Genomic DNA, 15,727 nt, shown 5'->3' on the forward strand with positions numbered 1-15,727 from the left:
GCGCGGCTCCCGGGGCGTTCCGCGGGGCCGCCTCCCGCCGGGCCGGGCCGGGCCGCGTACGGCGGCGGCCGCCCGTCGTCGCTCGCCCCGAAGCCGTCGCGAGCCGAGATCAGGCGTCGCGGCCCGCACGGGAGGGCCCGCGGCGGAGCAGGCGGCCCGGGCTCGCAGGCCCGGACAGGCGGGGCCCTTGCCGAGCTGCGGCCGGAGCGCATCGTTCCTCGGGAGCGAAACGGCCTGGCCCGGATAGGGCGGCAGCGCCGTGCGTCGGGGCTGAGCGCCCTCCGCGACGTTCTCGTGCGGCTGCGGAGCGGGCGCGGCCGGGACGCCCTTGAGGTGCCGGGCGGCCGAGGTCCGCGAGCAGACGGGCGCAAGGCCGGGGCCCCTCGCTGCTTTCCCCCGAGCCCGGGGGAAGCCCGACGAGGGCCGGCGCCCGCCTGGCCTCTCCGCGCCGTTTTTCACGCGCAGCTCCCAGGAGCATCGTCCAAGCGGATGGTCCGTTTCGCGGAGGGGTGGGGGCACCCAGTTGCGGGCGGGACTGGCGGGGCTAGAGCACCTCCGGGAGCCTCGCCTTTGCTCGCCATCCCCCGCGGAGGGGCCCGCAACCTCCCCGCGGCTTCTCCCGAAGAGGACCTGGGCTTCTCCTTAAGGCGCCTCTGCCGAGATCTCCTTCACAAACCTCCCTGCCCCTGCCTCAGCTAACGGCCCTCGCCTAATGCGATGTGCTTAACGGTCCTGGTCTTTTTAGGAGAGATGGGGCCGGTTTTCAAAAACGGGAGTTTGTAGCAGTGGCTGGGTCTACTCCGTGGATCTCTTGGAAAAGCTGGAGCAAACCTATTGGACGGAACAGGAAGGGGCGGTGGGGGCTTAGCCTGAGTCTTCTTTGCCACTCCAGAGGCAGCCCCACAAGAAACTGCCACCAAACAGTATAAGTTATGGGAAACTGTAGAGATACGCACGCACGCACGCACACACACACACACACACAGGTGTGCTAAATATTACAACAATTCTAATATACAGTTAAAAACGGAAGTTTTAATAAAATAGTACAAACAAGGTTAAAAAGATCTATAAGCAGTCCTCAAGTATTTCCTACATACATATTAAGATAATTGGTATCTATACTGGGCTATACAAGCTTTGCAATGTTAAGGTACTCCAGAAAGGACTTTCCTTTATCCCCACACTTAGACACAATTCCTTCACATTGATGGTAGAACTTCACCAACTCTTCAGAAAGATAAGACCAGCCAATTGGGGGGGGGGGGAGAAAACATGGGAGGATAGTCCATATTGCCATTTAGACCCAAATCTACATTTAACCCTGGTTCTAAAAATCCTAGGATACAGGTATTTAAAAATTTGGTGTTAAGTACGTAAAATGGGGGGGGGGCAACTTCTCCATAGCAAAATTTGGCAATTCAGAATTTGAATAAATGTCAAAATACCATCTTCAAGCCAGTGGATAAAGGGGGCGCACTTGTAATTATGGATAAGGAAGACTATGTTAAAGAAGCCCATAGACAACTGGAGACTAAACACTATACAAAAACATTAAATAAGAGGACAGTTGGATCATCCCCATCTACAAATTTTATTTGTTCTTTAGCAGAAATGTGTCTCAAGAAAAATTTCCTTCAGTTTGAGGATCAATTCTACTGGCAAACGTCTGGCATGGTCACGGGATGCAAATTTGCCCCAGAGCTAGCAAATTTGTACATGGACCAATGGGAGCAGCAACATACTCTTTCAGCCAACAATGAATTTTTCAATCACGTTGTGTACAAAAGGTTTCTGGATGATATATTTATCATTTGGAGGGGATCAGTAGAAAAATTGAGGGATTTTAGAAACTATGGAAATAGTCTGCAGGAGACCATTCAATTTGTGGTGAACTATCACCAAAACGTTAGCAAAGGAGATCATTCCCTTGTCGTGGTGCTGGAGCTTGAGCACCTCAATGACGTTGTGAGCTAAACCGTGAAGGGACACCGAAGACGGGAAGGTCATGGCAGAGAGGTCAGACTAAATACGATCCCTGGGGAAGGAAACGGCAACCTACCCCAGTATTCTTGCCATGAAAACTAAATGGATTAGTACAACCAGAGATATGTCGGTATACCGTTGGAAGATGGGACTCCCAGGTCGGAAAATGGTCGAAATGCTACAGGGGTGGAACAGAGGTTAAGTTCAACTAGCCCCAGATGTGATAACGCAGCTAGCTCAAAGCCGAAAGGATGGCTAGCAGCCGATGGTGCTGGTGGTGAACGACGAATCCGATGTTCGAAAGATCAACACACCATAGGAACCTGGAATGTAAGATCTATGAGCCAGGGCAAATTGGATGTGGTTATTGGGGAGATGTCAAGATTAAATATAGACATTTTGGGTGTCAGTGAACTGAAATGGACTGGAATGGGCCACTTCACATCAAATGACCACCAGATCTACTCCTGTGGACAAGAGGACCACAGAAGAAATGGAGTAGCCTTCATAATTAAGATGCTGATGCTAGGGAAAGTGGAATGCAAAAGGAAGAGGGGCTGACCAAGGGCAAGGTGGATGGATGATATTCTGGAGGTGACGGGCTCAGCCTTGGGGGAGCTGGGGGTGGTGACGGCCGACAGGAAGCTCTGGTGTGGGCTGGTCCATGAAGTCACTAAGAATCAGAAGCGACTGACCGAATAATCAACAACAAATCACCAAAATAGGATTAACTTTCTAGATGTAGAGGTGATAATAAAGGATAATAGAATCCAAACAGATGTATACAGAAAAGTGACAGATGCCAATTCTTTTTTGTCTTCCACCCTGGCTATCTGAAAAGGAAACTACCATATTCTCAGCTGATCAGATTACATAGAAATTGCAGTTGTGAGAGGGATTTTTGTATACAGGCTAACATTCTCCTGGAACAACTCAAATATAGGGGCTACCTCCCACCCCAGATTACTGAAACAAGCATTTTATAAAGCAAAGAGTTTGGACAAAGAAGGCAGGGACCTAACAGAAGCAGATGAGATTAAGAAGAGGTGGAAAGAATACACAGAAGAACTATACAGGAAAGATCTGAATGTCCCTGATAGCCATGATAGTGCGGTCATTGAATTTGAGCCGAACATCCTAGAGAGTGAAGTCAAGTGGGCCTTAGGAAGCAAGCTAGCGGAGATGACAGTAATCCAGCTGAGCTATTTAAAATCCTAAAAGATGATGCTGTTAAAGTGCTGCACTCAATATGCCAACACATTTGGAACACTCAACAGTGGCCACAAGACTGGAAAAGATCAGTTTACATTCCAATTCCAAAGAAGGGCAATGCCAAAGAGTGCTCAAACTACCGTACAATTGCGCTCATTTCACATGCCAGCAAGGTTATGCTCAAAATCCTACAAGCTAGGCTTCAGCAGTATGCGAACCGAGAACTACCGGAAGTACAAGCCAGGTTTCGAAGAGGCAGAGGAACTAGAGATCAAATCGGCAACATTCCCTGGATCATGGAGAAAGCAAGAGAATTCCAGAAAAACGTCTATTTCTGCTTCATTGACTACGCTAAAGCCTTTGATTGTGTGGATCACAACAAACTGTGACAAATTCTTAAAGAGATGGGAGTGCCAGACCACCTTACCTGTCTCCTGAGAAACCTGTATGAGGGTCAAGAAGCAACAGTAAGAACCAGACATGGAACAACTGAGTGGTTCAAAATTGGGAAAGGAGTGCGACAAGACTGTATATTGTCGCCCTACTTATTTAACTTATATGCAGAGTACATCATGAGAAACGCTGGGTTGGATGAATCACAGGTCGGAATTAAGATTGCCGGGAGAATTATCAACACCATCAGATACGCAGACGATACCACCCTAATGGCAGAAAGCGAAGAGGATCTCAAGAGCCTCTTGTTGAGGGTGAAAGAGGAGAGTGCAAAAGCTGGTTTGAAACTCAACATTAAAAAAAGAAGATCATGGCATCTGGCCCCATCACTTCCTGGCATATAGAAGGGGAAGAAATGGAAGCAGTGACAGATTTTATTTTCCTGGGCTCCAAGATCACCGCAGACGGTGACTGTAGCCATGAAATTAGAAGACGCTTGCTCCTTGGGAGGAAAGCTATGGCAAACCTAGACAGCATAGTAAGAAGCAGAGACATCACCTTGCCGACAAAGGTCCGTCTAATCAAAGCTATGGTTTTCCCAGTAGCAACGTATGGCTATGAGAGCTGGACTATAAGGAAGGCTGAGCGCCGAAGAATTGATGCCTTCGAACTGGGGTGCTGGAGAAGACTCTTACGAGTCCCCTGGACTGCAAAGAGGTCAAATCAGTCAATCCTAAAGGAAATCAACCCTGAGTGCTCATTGGAAGGACAGGTACTGAAGCTGAAGCTCAAATATTTTGGCCACCTGATGCGAAGAGAAAAGTCACTGGAAAAGACCCTGATGCTGGGAAAAATTGAAGGCAAAAGAAGAAGGGGACGGCAGAGGATGAGATGGCTGGATAGCATCACCGATGCAATGAATATGGGCTTGAGCACGCTCCGGGAGAGAGCGCAGGACAGGAAGGCCTGGCGTGCTATCGTCCATGGGGTCACGAAGAGTCGGACACGACTGAACAACAACAACAACAACAACAACTCACAGCATTCAACCTGCATGGTGGAGTTGGACATAGTGCTAAAAATATTTTCTTTCTTGAAACAGAGCTAGATACAGTCCTGCTCAATGTACACTGCTGGAGGAAATTTACTGTCTCGGGTAAGGAAATCTTAAGGGTTTGTAGCTGGTGGGTGGCTCCTTTGGTGTAAGGGATTTTTTATTAGGCGTTCTGCCTTGTTATGTTTTAGGTATGGGAGGAAATGTTCATACTCCCCTGTTCAGCAGACAGACAGCCATACCACTTGCTGAGAAGCCAACAATCCTTCTAGATTAAAAATTGTAGGTAAATATGCTCTTTATTATTTTTGAGCTATTTCACTAATTGAGTCAGTGATAATATTTTAGACATATTTAAACCTGTTTGTTTTGCAGGCTTTATGTAGAATCTCTGCAATTATGAGATATCAGTTGTAATTGGTGATTATATGGGCTGTAATTTGTGTTTATTTTTCCCGCTGATGAAGACCGTCTTGGTCGAAACACACATGGGACAGGGGCATTGCAAAACTTGTATAGCCCGCTATAGATACCAATTATAATATGTAGGGAATACTTGAGGACTGCTTATGGATCTTTTTAACCTTGTTTATAATATTGTATTAAAACTTTGTTGTTAATTTTATATTAGAATTGTAGTATTTAACACATACATGCGTGTGTGTATTTCCTATAACCTATACTGTTTGGTGGCTTTTTTGTATGGTTTAGGATATTACCTGTTTTCCACAAGAAACTGCAACAATCCTTTCCAGCTGTGCAAGGCCCAAGGGACGCCTCCCAGCAGCCCGGGGAGAAACAGCTTTGGCTCCACCATGCCTGCTGGATAGCGCAGACAGGCTGGCCCTGAGGGTCTGAAACCCAGTTAGTTCTTGACCAGTGCAAACTCCCCTCAGAAAGGATCAGATGTGAACTTTGGGACCACGCGCAGAAATGAAACTGTGCCTCAGAAAGATTTGACGGTTACTCTGCCGAGCGCCACGGCCCTTTCTGTTCCCATTATCCACTGCCATTCCTGCATCCCCAGCTTGACTCCACAGAGCTCGGGCCAGTCAGAATACACGGAGGTTTAACTCATTTTATTCTCGCAGCGCTCCTTCGAGGTAGTTTATAGGGAGTGACCAGCTGGGTGGTGGAGGGGGGTTGAACCTGAGTCTCCCCAGCCCACGTCCAATACTTGAGTAGGTGACGGCACACCGTGGGCATCCTGTGGCGCTCATCAGACGTGGCTCTGGCAGCAGACAGACAGACACTGGGAAAGCAAGACATTTGGGGCCATCGCCGCTCATCGAGAGCACTCGAGAGGGAAGGAGCACTGCAGCCGGGGGCCCCCAGATGGGTTGGACTACGCCTCCCCTTCCCCCCAGCCACAATGGCTGGGGAGGAAGGGAGTCGCAATCCAACGTATCTCGAAGGCCGCAGGCTGGAGTACGCGGACCACTGGTGAAGCCTAGAGCCTCACAGCTGTTCCAGCGTGGCTCCCCGTGGCCCTGCAGAGACGGCTACGGCTCCGTGCCGCCCATGGCCCGCCCCTCCTCCATGCTGCCGTGGGAGGCCTGGTGCTCGCAATGCTTCTCCTCGGAGCGGGGGCAGCAGCCACACTGCAGGCAGGCGAGGGGCTCACGGCGGCGGTGCAGCCTGCAGTGTGCCGTGAGGCCAGCCCGGTTGGGGAACCTGCGGTCGCATTCAGGACAGGCGAAGGGCAGCTCCCCGGTGTGCAGCCGCTGGTGCGTGAGGAGGTTCCCCTTGCGGCTGAAGGCTTTCCCACAGGTGGGGCAGGAGTAGCCCCCCTCCTGGCTGTGGGTGGCTTGGTGGATCTGGAGGCTCTCCTTCCAGCTGAAGCTCCCCCCGCACTGGGTGCAGACAAAGGGCCTGTCCCCCTCGTGGACGGCCTGGTGCCTCCGGAGCGCCGCGTCGCTGCCGAAGGCCTCGTGGCAGTCGGAGCATTTGTGGGGCTCCTTCCCGGCATGCTCTGCCTTGTGGGCCAGCAGGTGCCTCTTGAGCCGGAAGACCAGGCCGCATGTGCCGCACGGGTACCGGCCCTCGGCCGCGTGGCCTGCCCGGTGGCGCAGCAGGTCGCCCCTGAGGCAGAACTGGGCGCCGCACTGGGCGCAGGCATGCCGTCTCTTCCCGCGGTGCTTCTTGTGGGCCAGGAGGCTGAAGCGGTGCTGGAAGGCCTTCCCACAGAACGAGCAAGCAAAGGGGCCTCTTTCCTCCTCGTGCAGAGTCTGGTGCTCGCCGAGGGAGTCCCGGTCCACAAAGCTCCTTCCACACTCCCCACAGATCAGCAGCCCATCACGGCACCGGGCCCCGAGCTCGCCCTCAGAGAAGCCCCCTGAGAGACTTCTCACATCTGTCAGCTTCACCTCGCACCAGCCGGGGCACACCTCAAGGTAACGGAAATGTGATCCTGAGGCGCTGCTGGTGGGCGAGCTCCAGCACCCGGCCTCCTCCTTAGTCCTCTGCTCCTGCACACTCCCGCCAGCTATGGGAAGAACAAAACATCAGATCCAAACAGGATAAATCCACCAAAGGGTGAACACAAGTGCTGCTTATTTATTTGCAAGTGCAAATAATCTTTATTGAGTATTCTCTATCACCAGACAGTAACAGCTGGGGAAGGAAAATCTCTCCAAAGGTACACAAGGGATTTGGGGTGGTGCAGAAGGAGGATTTGAACCTGGCACTCTCAGATGAAAGGCCAGTTTTCTATCCCCCGTGGCACACTGGCTCTCACCTCCTCTCAGAAGAAAAGCTTAAGGCTCCTTTCCTATACACACCTGGGAGTAAGGCTCATTGAATTCAATGGGCTTATTTCTGAATAGACATGCAACCCACTGCAGTTTAAGCAGCTCAGCCATTTTGGGGCAGGGGTGGTGGAGAGAGACTACTGTTCAGGGCCTCTTTATATGTACTGAGAAACAGAAATGGGTGCCCAGGTACTTTGCACCTGGATTTTGGTGCTCCCCAACACCATCACTTTTAAGAGTATGCGTTTTTTAAAATGTCAGTATTTTTACTGTTTGATTAATAAAGGGCGCAACCCAATGTAAGTTAAGGCAGAAAAAATGCCCTGCAACTCCCAGCATCCCCCAGCCAGGCTGAGGCATGCTGGGAGGTGTAGGATTTTTTCTGTCTAAGCATGTATAAGGTTGAACCCTAACATCTACATAAGAATACATTGGTGTAATGCTTATTACTAGAGATCTACCAGACCAATTATGCTCATTTAAAAAAAAAAAAAACTAAGCTTGAGCAGTGTAGATGTGGAGAAAATTTTGAAACTTTGAAAAAGTTCAATGCTCAAGCTTTAATAACAAAATGGTATGTTTATTTGCTCCATGCCAAACAGTCTCCTACTACTCTACAGTTCAGTGCTGGTTTATTTCCTCTGCGGCAAACAGCACCTGATCTAACATCATATGTTTTCGACCTGAAACTTAAAGAAATGCTAAATGATCTTTTTTAAAAAGTATTTTTTTTTTTGTTTTCAACCTTTGCCAGTTTATTAGTATACAAGACAGATTTTGCTCACTTTTCTTTTGTTTTCACCTTTGAAAAAACAGGATTCAGCACTAGTGATTAAGATAATGTTTGGAATGGTTGCAGCTGGATCGGCCTTCCACAGAGGTTTTGCAGTGCAGAAGCCTTAGGACTTTCCCCAATAGCCATGCACGACACCTGTGAAAAATTCTGGCACATGGGGAGCTCGTCAACTGAGTGCTGTTCAAGCTGTCTTTGGTCCAACTGTGGACCAAGGGAGTGGACGCGGTACTGTATTCATTCATATATGACATTACATTCTTTCAGGATCTTAGGGTCTTATTAGCAGCATTGGGAATATTTCTGTGGATTTGGCATTTGCCCTGTAGGCGCTTTCCACCACTTCAATAGGTAGCCCTTAATACAAATATTTTAACGTTTTTATTTTTCATTAGTTCACATTAGACACATTTTTGAGGTGGACTTTTGTATACCAGTGACCCAAAGAAGAGGGGCCATCATGTATCATGAGAGATGCACAAAAAGGGTAAGCGGGGGAGGAAATGATCCTCTTTCTCTCAAAATCCCATCAAATCTGAGTTGTCCATTGAAATGGAGCAGCAGTGGGTTCAACATAAGCCACAGGAGGTATTGCTTTCTGCAACGGTTAAAGGATCTGCAGAAGTCAAGGCCACAGGAAGACATGATGGCTGTTGGCCCAATGATTAGTAAAGAAGGTTAAAGAGAGCCACCCGGACTCCAGTCCACAGAACTGGGAGCAGGGCCAGGCGGCACGCATGCCACTGATAAACGGTGCCTGGGACAAAAACTTTAGACACGGGGAAACCCAGGAGGTGTGGCATGGGGTTCCTTGTGTATAAACGCCACACTAAGCAACGGAGGGGCCCACCCCTAGAAGGAGCCCAGCTCCCTTCCACTGCCCGACCCCTGCCTCTCTGCCTAATGCCTTTCATTTGCTCAAAGTGCCAGGCTGAACACCCTGCTGTGGGCCAGGAGAACGTCACTGCTGCTCACCGGAACTGTGGCTCCCTTGGGCATCTCTCTCCCCATGTCTGTGGGGATCCATGACACACGGTACTTCCCCTTGCTCCGTCTTGCACATCTGTTCTGGTTTGGGAGGTGTTGGCCCTGTGCACATGGCATGCCGGGGAAAGAAAACAGTCTCAGTTTGTCCTCGCCACTGCAGCAACCTCAGGGCAGAGCGAAAGCAGCAGCTGCAATTTAGAAGATGCTCTTGACACAGATCCTGGAAGGAAAGCAACCAGTTTTCATGCAAGTGGGTACAGGGCTGAAGCCATAACAGGAAAGCCTGCTTATGCCCTGACCATACAGAGCAGGACAATTTGGAGCCCTCCCTGGGTTCAGGACAAAATCTGCCAGTGGATCGTGCCCTCTGGTGCTTCCTCTGCTCCAAGTCCCACCCCAGATGGACATGGCTTGGAGTGCAGGGAGAGCATCTTGAAACTGAAGCCACAGCTGTGCACACTCACATTTCTCCTTAACTATTCACCATTTAACCTCCCCACCACAAAATCTCCTGTGTAACCCCAGTTTAAATAATTATCCTCTTTACATGCAGTGAAGATGATTTCCATCTTGACTTCTCTCACCCCTTCCAAACGCTTTCCAAATGTGATTTCATTAAACAAAAGCCCCCTCTGAAGTAAGCCACTAATATTCCCATTTTGCGGTCGGGGAAGTGAGGCTGAGAAAGCATGCTTTGCCCAGAGCTGCCCAATAAGGGGCACGTCGCACACTCCCTGTTTGGGTCGAAGAAGCAAATGTGGATCGACTGGGTGCACCATTTTGATACGGGCTGAGGACGCAAACAGCGAGTTCACACGTCATGCAAAGCCACCCTGAGAAGCCGCCACCATGGGTTGGTTGTTGGCTCACTAACCCAACAGACCATCGGGCACTCTGCAGCTTGCCATGGCTTGCTTCCCTGCTCAGTCCTCCCAATAGCTCCACCATGTATCCCAAGTATTTTGGTAGCAGAGCTCCTTGTTTCCTCCGTCCCTACATCAGCACCCTTTCTGCAATTGGTCCACTGGGGTTGCCTGCTCCCCCGCATCAGATTGCCAAATGGAATTAATTTTCTGAGCCCTTATGAATGCGGTAACATGCTCACAATTTGGGGGGGGGGGAAGGTCTTGCATAAGCGCACAAGACCGCCTCTCTGCTGTTTAGCTGAGCATACAGATATCCCCCTCTTGTCAATGTCCTTGTCAATTTCACCCTCCCTTCAGTGCTTCACTTGCTAGGGAACACTTTTTTTTTTTTTAAAGGCTGCTTCACCTACTTCCAAAGCAAGCACACCCACCGCCCAAAATCCTTCTCCTGCAGCTGCCAGCCACTTTCGGCTCCCCCACTCCTGCTTGTGCTTCTCACTTCCCTCTACTGGTCTCAGTTGTTAGTTGTCAGATATATATGTAGGTTGCAGAGCAGTGAGGGAGAGTGGTAAAGATACGCAAATTTCCCGGTAAACATATGCAAATTTCAAGGAAGAGCAGTGAAGTGGATTGGTAAATATACACAAATTTCATGGCAGAGCAGTAAAGCTGAGGGGGAAACTATGCAAATTTCATACTGGCAGACCTTTGCATCTGCGCACTTGCACAAGACCAAAAATGTTTTTTTTAAAGGTTGTAAATGCATTCAGGACTCTCTCCAGTGTCCTTTCTTCTTGATTTTTAGGTGCAGGGGGTGGAGGGCACTGACAAGGGATGAGGGAGGATGGTGAGATTGCGAGAGGCAGCACGGGTTTTCACTGCTCTTGTCGGACAGCTCTCCAGAGAACCCACAATGAAGGTGCCCTGCCAGGTTCAGAAGTCATGACAAGCCACTCTGAACAACAAGTCATGGGTGGTCAGAGTGGCTTGTTTGTGAGAAGTAAGCCACCCTATGGAAACTGTGCTGGGCTTGGATATCACGGCATGGGTGATTACCAATGGTGGGTTGTTATTTCGTGCAAACCAGGTCCAAGTGTGCCCAGGACAATCCTCAGAAAGTGGCTGCAACCAGGATGCAGCAAATCACAAACCCGCTGTTCTTTTATTATATTGTAGACCACTTTGGGGGCACAGAAAGCAGTATATAAATGCTGAAATAAAATTATCAATGCATAGAGATGTGAAGGCCTGGGAAAAAAACCCAGAAAAATTCAGAAAAAACTGGGTTTTTTCCAAGGACCATTTTTGGTTTTTTTTCCAAACAGTTGGAAAAATTGAACAGCTTTGGATTATGAAATAGTTTCTCTTAGAATTTAAGACAAAAGTATTTTGTCTTAAAAAATTGTTACCCAGCCTTTACTACCGTCCAAAATGATTTCTAAAAACTATGTGGTAAGAACACTTTAATAGAAAGACTACAGATGTAAAATGTCTGGAAATAATGAAGCCATGGGAAATAATATTTTTAATCCTCTCTGTAAGATGCCCAGCATAGTTTGTTCTTTCATTCCTTATTAAAATTATTGATCTAACGTATAATTTACTGATAGATGTTTATGCTCCATATCCCAACATGAGAGTAGAGTCACCATTGTGCATTCTGGACAGCTGGGGCTTTCTTCTGTAGAGTCTTGTTTCTGATGCTCTAGCAGTCATTTACCGTAGTTCTAATCTATTCAGACAACAATTACAAATTTACTGAGTTCACTTTTAAAAGTCTTAAAATATGATAATTTTATGAGCAAACTAAGTCATACATAGCTTTAGGAATAGAAAGGCTGCTTTATGTTCCTAAAGCAGCCCTCCCCAAACTGGTGCCCTCTGGATGTTTTGGACTACAGTGCCCAGAATTGCTGGCCATTGGCCATGCTACCTGAGGCTGATGGGAGCTGAAGTCCAAAACAACTGGAGGGCACCAGGTTGGGGTGGGCTGTTGTAAAGCAACAAAGCTGTAAAGAGTGCTAAAAAAAATAAGTATTGCTTTATTTTTCAATTTTTCCAAAATTTCCACTTTTTCTGGAAAAAAGGGGGGAAACTTTTTTTCCCATGGCCTCAACATTTCTGAAAATTTTACATCTCTGTCAATACATCATCTCCATGACGTTAAAGAGGGTCGCCTATATTCTGCATCACCGTGTCCAACATCAGCCGCATGCTGGCTACCCCAAGGCGTTCCATATATCGGCCTGGAAAAGTCTGCAACAGCTGTGGGCCATGGGCGTAGCCCCTGCCCCATAGGACCAGTGGAGACCTTTGGATCCTCACCCAGCGACGCCACGAGGTCAGAGGTCTCCTCCATGACATCCCGGTAGAGTTCCCGCTGCCACTCAGCGAGCAGCGCCCACTCCTCCGGGGAGAAGAAGACGGCCACGTCCTCAAACGTCACGGGGGCCTGGAAGAGGGAGAGAAGGGCCCCCCTCCCGTTTGGAACCTACCCATTCAGCGACCCCTTCCATCACGCCGCGCGCCTGCTGTGGGGGCCGCGCCAGCGGCTGAGGGTCCTCGGCAGCTGCCACAGGTCCAGGTGCCCCGTCACCTCCTGTCACCCGTCGCGCTCGAAAGGAAGAGGAGCTCTGGGGCTCGGCACACAGAGCTCCCATCCCGCTCTTGAGATGGCTCTCACGGAGGCTTGCGAGCTCTTTAGAGGACACCGTCACCCTCCAGGGTGTCGCCTGCCATTTCCCCCAACCTATCCCATGTTTTCCCCAAATGCAATAAATGTGTTTCCCCCACCCCACAGAAAAGGAGCAGCATGGCCTCCCTGTGGAATTCTCCCATAGGGAAGAAACCGCTCCGTCCACCCGCTGCGGGCTTTGTTCGCAGCTGCTTGGGGGCGTGCGGTCAGGACGGAGCACAGTCGACGGGCGCGCCCGTTGACTGCAGCTCCTGCCTCCGCTCGTCTCGCTGCGGAAGGGCTTTCCTCGATCCCCAGGCCAATGCTCGGGCACATTTCTCAGTCTGAGGGAGAAGAGGGCGAAATGCCTCCCTGCAAAGAAGGGGGACACAGCTCATCCCCCGCCCCACCAAGCCCAGAAGAAGCGGCCTCTGTCGATTCAGAGCACCCCATTAAGTTCAGTGGGGCTTACTCCCAAGTAAGTGTGCCGAGGGCTGCAGATTTACGGCACAATCTTACATTTTATGCCTACTCAGGAGTGGGTCAGAGGCTTCCTGGGAGTTGCAAGAGAAGAGTACAGCAAAAGTTAAGCTACGGAAACACCCCCCCCCCCTTTGCGCACATGCCAGGGAGGGAGCGAGGCGCTCCCTCGGCTCACACCACGCGCCTGCCGCGCCAAGGAGCCCTCCCTCCTTCCGCAAAGAACCCGAAAGCAGGAAGCTCCGGAAAGGAAGCAGGTTTTTGCGGGGGGGCTTACTGCAGACACGCCCTCAAGCTCTGCCCGCGTTGTCAATGTCAGCATTTGGCCCTGGAACAGCAGCGTGAAAAGCGATACAGCGCGTGCCCCTGCGCGCGTGCGGAGCAGCTTCCGGCCCTGCCGCGCGTCCGCAGCACGCTGGGGCTGGGCTGGGCTGGGCTGGGCTGGGGCAGCGCGGCTGCCGGGGCCCCCGCGCCCTGCTATTGCCGAAGCCCTCGTCAGCGCCGCGCCTCCGGGCCTCGGACGCGCACCTGCTGCCGGGGGGGGCCTCCCTCGGCGCGGGCGCGGAGCAGCGGCCACGCGCGGGGACGGCCAGGCTGCCGCGCCCGGGCCCGCCGCGCCGCGCCGCGCCGCCTCGCCCTCCCGGCCGCGGGCCGGGCTCCCCGGGGCCGCTTCCGGAGCGGCGCCGCCCCCGCAGGCCCGTCCTCCCCCGGCGCGGAGCGGGCCGAGAGCCAGCGGGCGGCCCTGCCCCGAAGAGCCGGCCGGGCCTCCCGGCCGTGCGGCGCCCTCCGCGCTGCGGGGCGCCCCGGCGGCCGTCCCCGCGCGCGCAGAGCGCCCGAGCCCGCGAGGGCGGCCGCCCCTGCCGCGCACGGCGCCCTCGTACCTGGCGCGCGCCCTCCGCCGCCATCGCCGCCGGCAGCCGGGCGGAGACGGGGCCGGCGGCGCCGAGCCGGGCCTCCGCAGCGGCGCTGCCGGGGAGTGCAGCGGGCGGGCGCCCATCCGCCTGCGGCGCTTCCCCTGCTGCGCCGCTTTCGGCCGGGAGGCGCCGCGGCCGAAGCACGAGCGCCGGCCCGGCCCGGCCCGGCCGCCACCCGCCAAGCGGGCGTCCCCGGGCGGCGAGAGGCGGCGGCGCGCCGCCGGCGGCCTACCGCCGGGTGGGAGGCGAGATGCCGGCAGCGGGGCTCGCCGGGGCGGAGCATGCCCTTCTCTCCGTGCTCGCCCCGCTTCCCGAAGGCGCCTGCCTGAGCTGGCCGGGCGAGCATGGAGAGAAGTCCCGCGATCTCCGCCACGCGCCCGACTCGGGGCCAAGCTGGGGCCGCGGGCTGCGTGGCGCAACGTCCGCGCGCGCCCAGGGTGCCAGCACCACCAGCCGCATAAGAACGTCAGAAAAGCCCCAAAGCGGGACCCGGCCCAGTCCCCCGGAGTCCAGCCTTCTGCTCACACACCAGCCAGCCAGCTGCCCCCTTAGAAACCCACAAGCAGCACGGGAGCACAACAGCACCCTCCCACCCATGTTCCCCAGCCACTGGTGCACATAGGCATACTGCCCCCCATACTGGAGGGAGCACAGAGCCATCCGGACTAGGAGCCACTGATAGCTGTATCCCGCATGATGTCCAATCTCCTTTTAAACCCATCCAAACTGGTGGCCATCACTATATCACAGAATAGTAGGGCTGGAAGGGGCCTACAAGGCCATCGAGTCCAACCCCCTGCTCAGTGCAGGAATCCAAGTCAGAGCATCCCTGACAGATCAGGCTGGCTGTCCAGCCTCGTCTTGAGCGCCTCCAGCGTGGGAGAGCCCACCGCCTCCCCAGGTGATTGGTGCCATTGTCGTATTGCTCTTCTCATGTTCTCATGTGCTGTTTTTAACACCGAGGATGAGCCAGGCAGGCAGGGAGAAAACAGCTTGAAGGGGTGGGGTGGGACCTCTCCCCAAACACTCCGTGTGGGAGAAGTAGCCCACCCCCCCTTCTGCTTTCTGTGAAGCAGGCAAAGACGTCAAGAAGGTCCCTGCACGTGTCTCGCTCAGCCCTTGGTCTGCAGCGGCAGAGCTGGGTCTTGCTGCCCCCACTCCTGCCGGGCTTCCTGCCCGCAGTGCCTTCAGCTCTCACGTCACCTTGCGACCCACCAGACCCTGGCCATCTCTTTAAGTGGAAAAGCTGCTGTCTTTCATTGATTAAGTAACTTACGGAGTTACTCCTATCCCGTTTGTCATTGCAACATGAAATCCAAGGGGCTCCTCTAATAAAAACTTCACAGAGTGTGTAAAAAGGGGGGTTGGAGATGGGGGCTCCATCCCTCCAGTGATGCCGACTGTGCTAGCCTCGCCTGCCCCCCCCCCTCCGCCTCTCTTGATGGTTCTGCTGCACCTTGGCAGGCCAGGAAAAGTCTGCCTTGACACAGCCTCATTGGGGGGCAGACAGTGGGGTGGGAAGAAGCCCTCTTTCTCCCACCCCTGCCCCTCGGGACCCTAGGAATGCATAGTGGGGAGCAGAAGGGGGAGAGCTGGCTGGGTCGGAGTTCCAGGAGAG

General features: G+C 52.7%; 1 protein-coding gene across 2 annotated transcripts; it reads right to left on the minus strand.

Annotated features, from left to right (window-relative positions):
* Positions 1–5,710: 5,710 nt before the first annotated feature.
* LOC146345395 (zinc finger protein 584-like) lies at positions 5,711–14,353 on the minus strand. 2 transcript variants are annotated; one of them, XM_084859663.1, is made up of 4 exons: positions 14,077–14,353; positions 12,367–12,493; positions 9,164–9,277; positions 5,711–7,130 (listed from the first exon to the last, which is right to left on the minus strand). In XM_084859663.1, exons 1-4 carry the CDS (start codon positions 14,098–14,100, stop codon positions 6,148–6,150), a joined length of 1,248 nt encoding a protein of 415 aa, XP_084715789.1. In that variant the 5' UTR covers positions 14,101–14,353; the 3' UTR covers positions 5,711–6,147. The 2 variants fall into 2 exon arrangements, with proteins under 2 accessions (XP_084715789.1, XP_084715788.1); XM_084859662.1 differs by having other exon boundaries at positions 13,473–14,257.
* Between the last annotated feature and the right edge of the window lie 1,374 nt (positions 14,354–15,727).

This window comes from Heloderma suspectum, chromosome 5 (assembly GCF_057233095.1).
Source record: "Heloderma suspectum isolate Gila_16-S chromosome 5, 16-S_ref, whole genome shotgun sequence".
Classification (NCBI taxonomy): Eukaryota; Metazoa; Chordata; class Lepidosauria; order Squamata; family Helodermatidae; genus Heloderma; species Heloderma suspectum.

Excerpts from the sequence above, each read along its gene's own strand:
- LOC146345395 (XM_084859662.1), bottom strand. The coding sequence starts at position 14,192 with ATGGGCGCCCGCCCGCTGCACTCCCCGGCAGCGCCGCTGCGGAGGCCC. Across the intron at positions 9,278-12,366 it reads TGACCTCGTGGCGTCGCTGG|GGCCAACACCTCCCAAACCA; the intron begins GTGAGGATCCAA and ends CCATGTGCACAG. Across the intron at positions 7,131-9,163 it reads CCAAGGGAGCCACAGTTCCG|CTGGCGGGAGTGTGCAGGAG; the intron begins GTGAGCAGCAGT and ends TTCTTCCCATAG.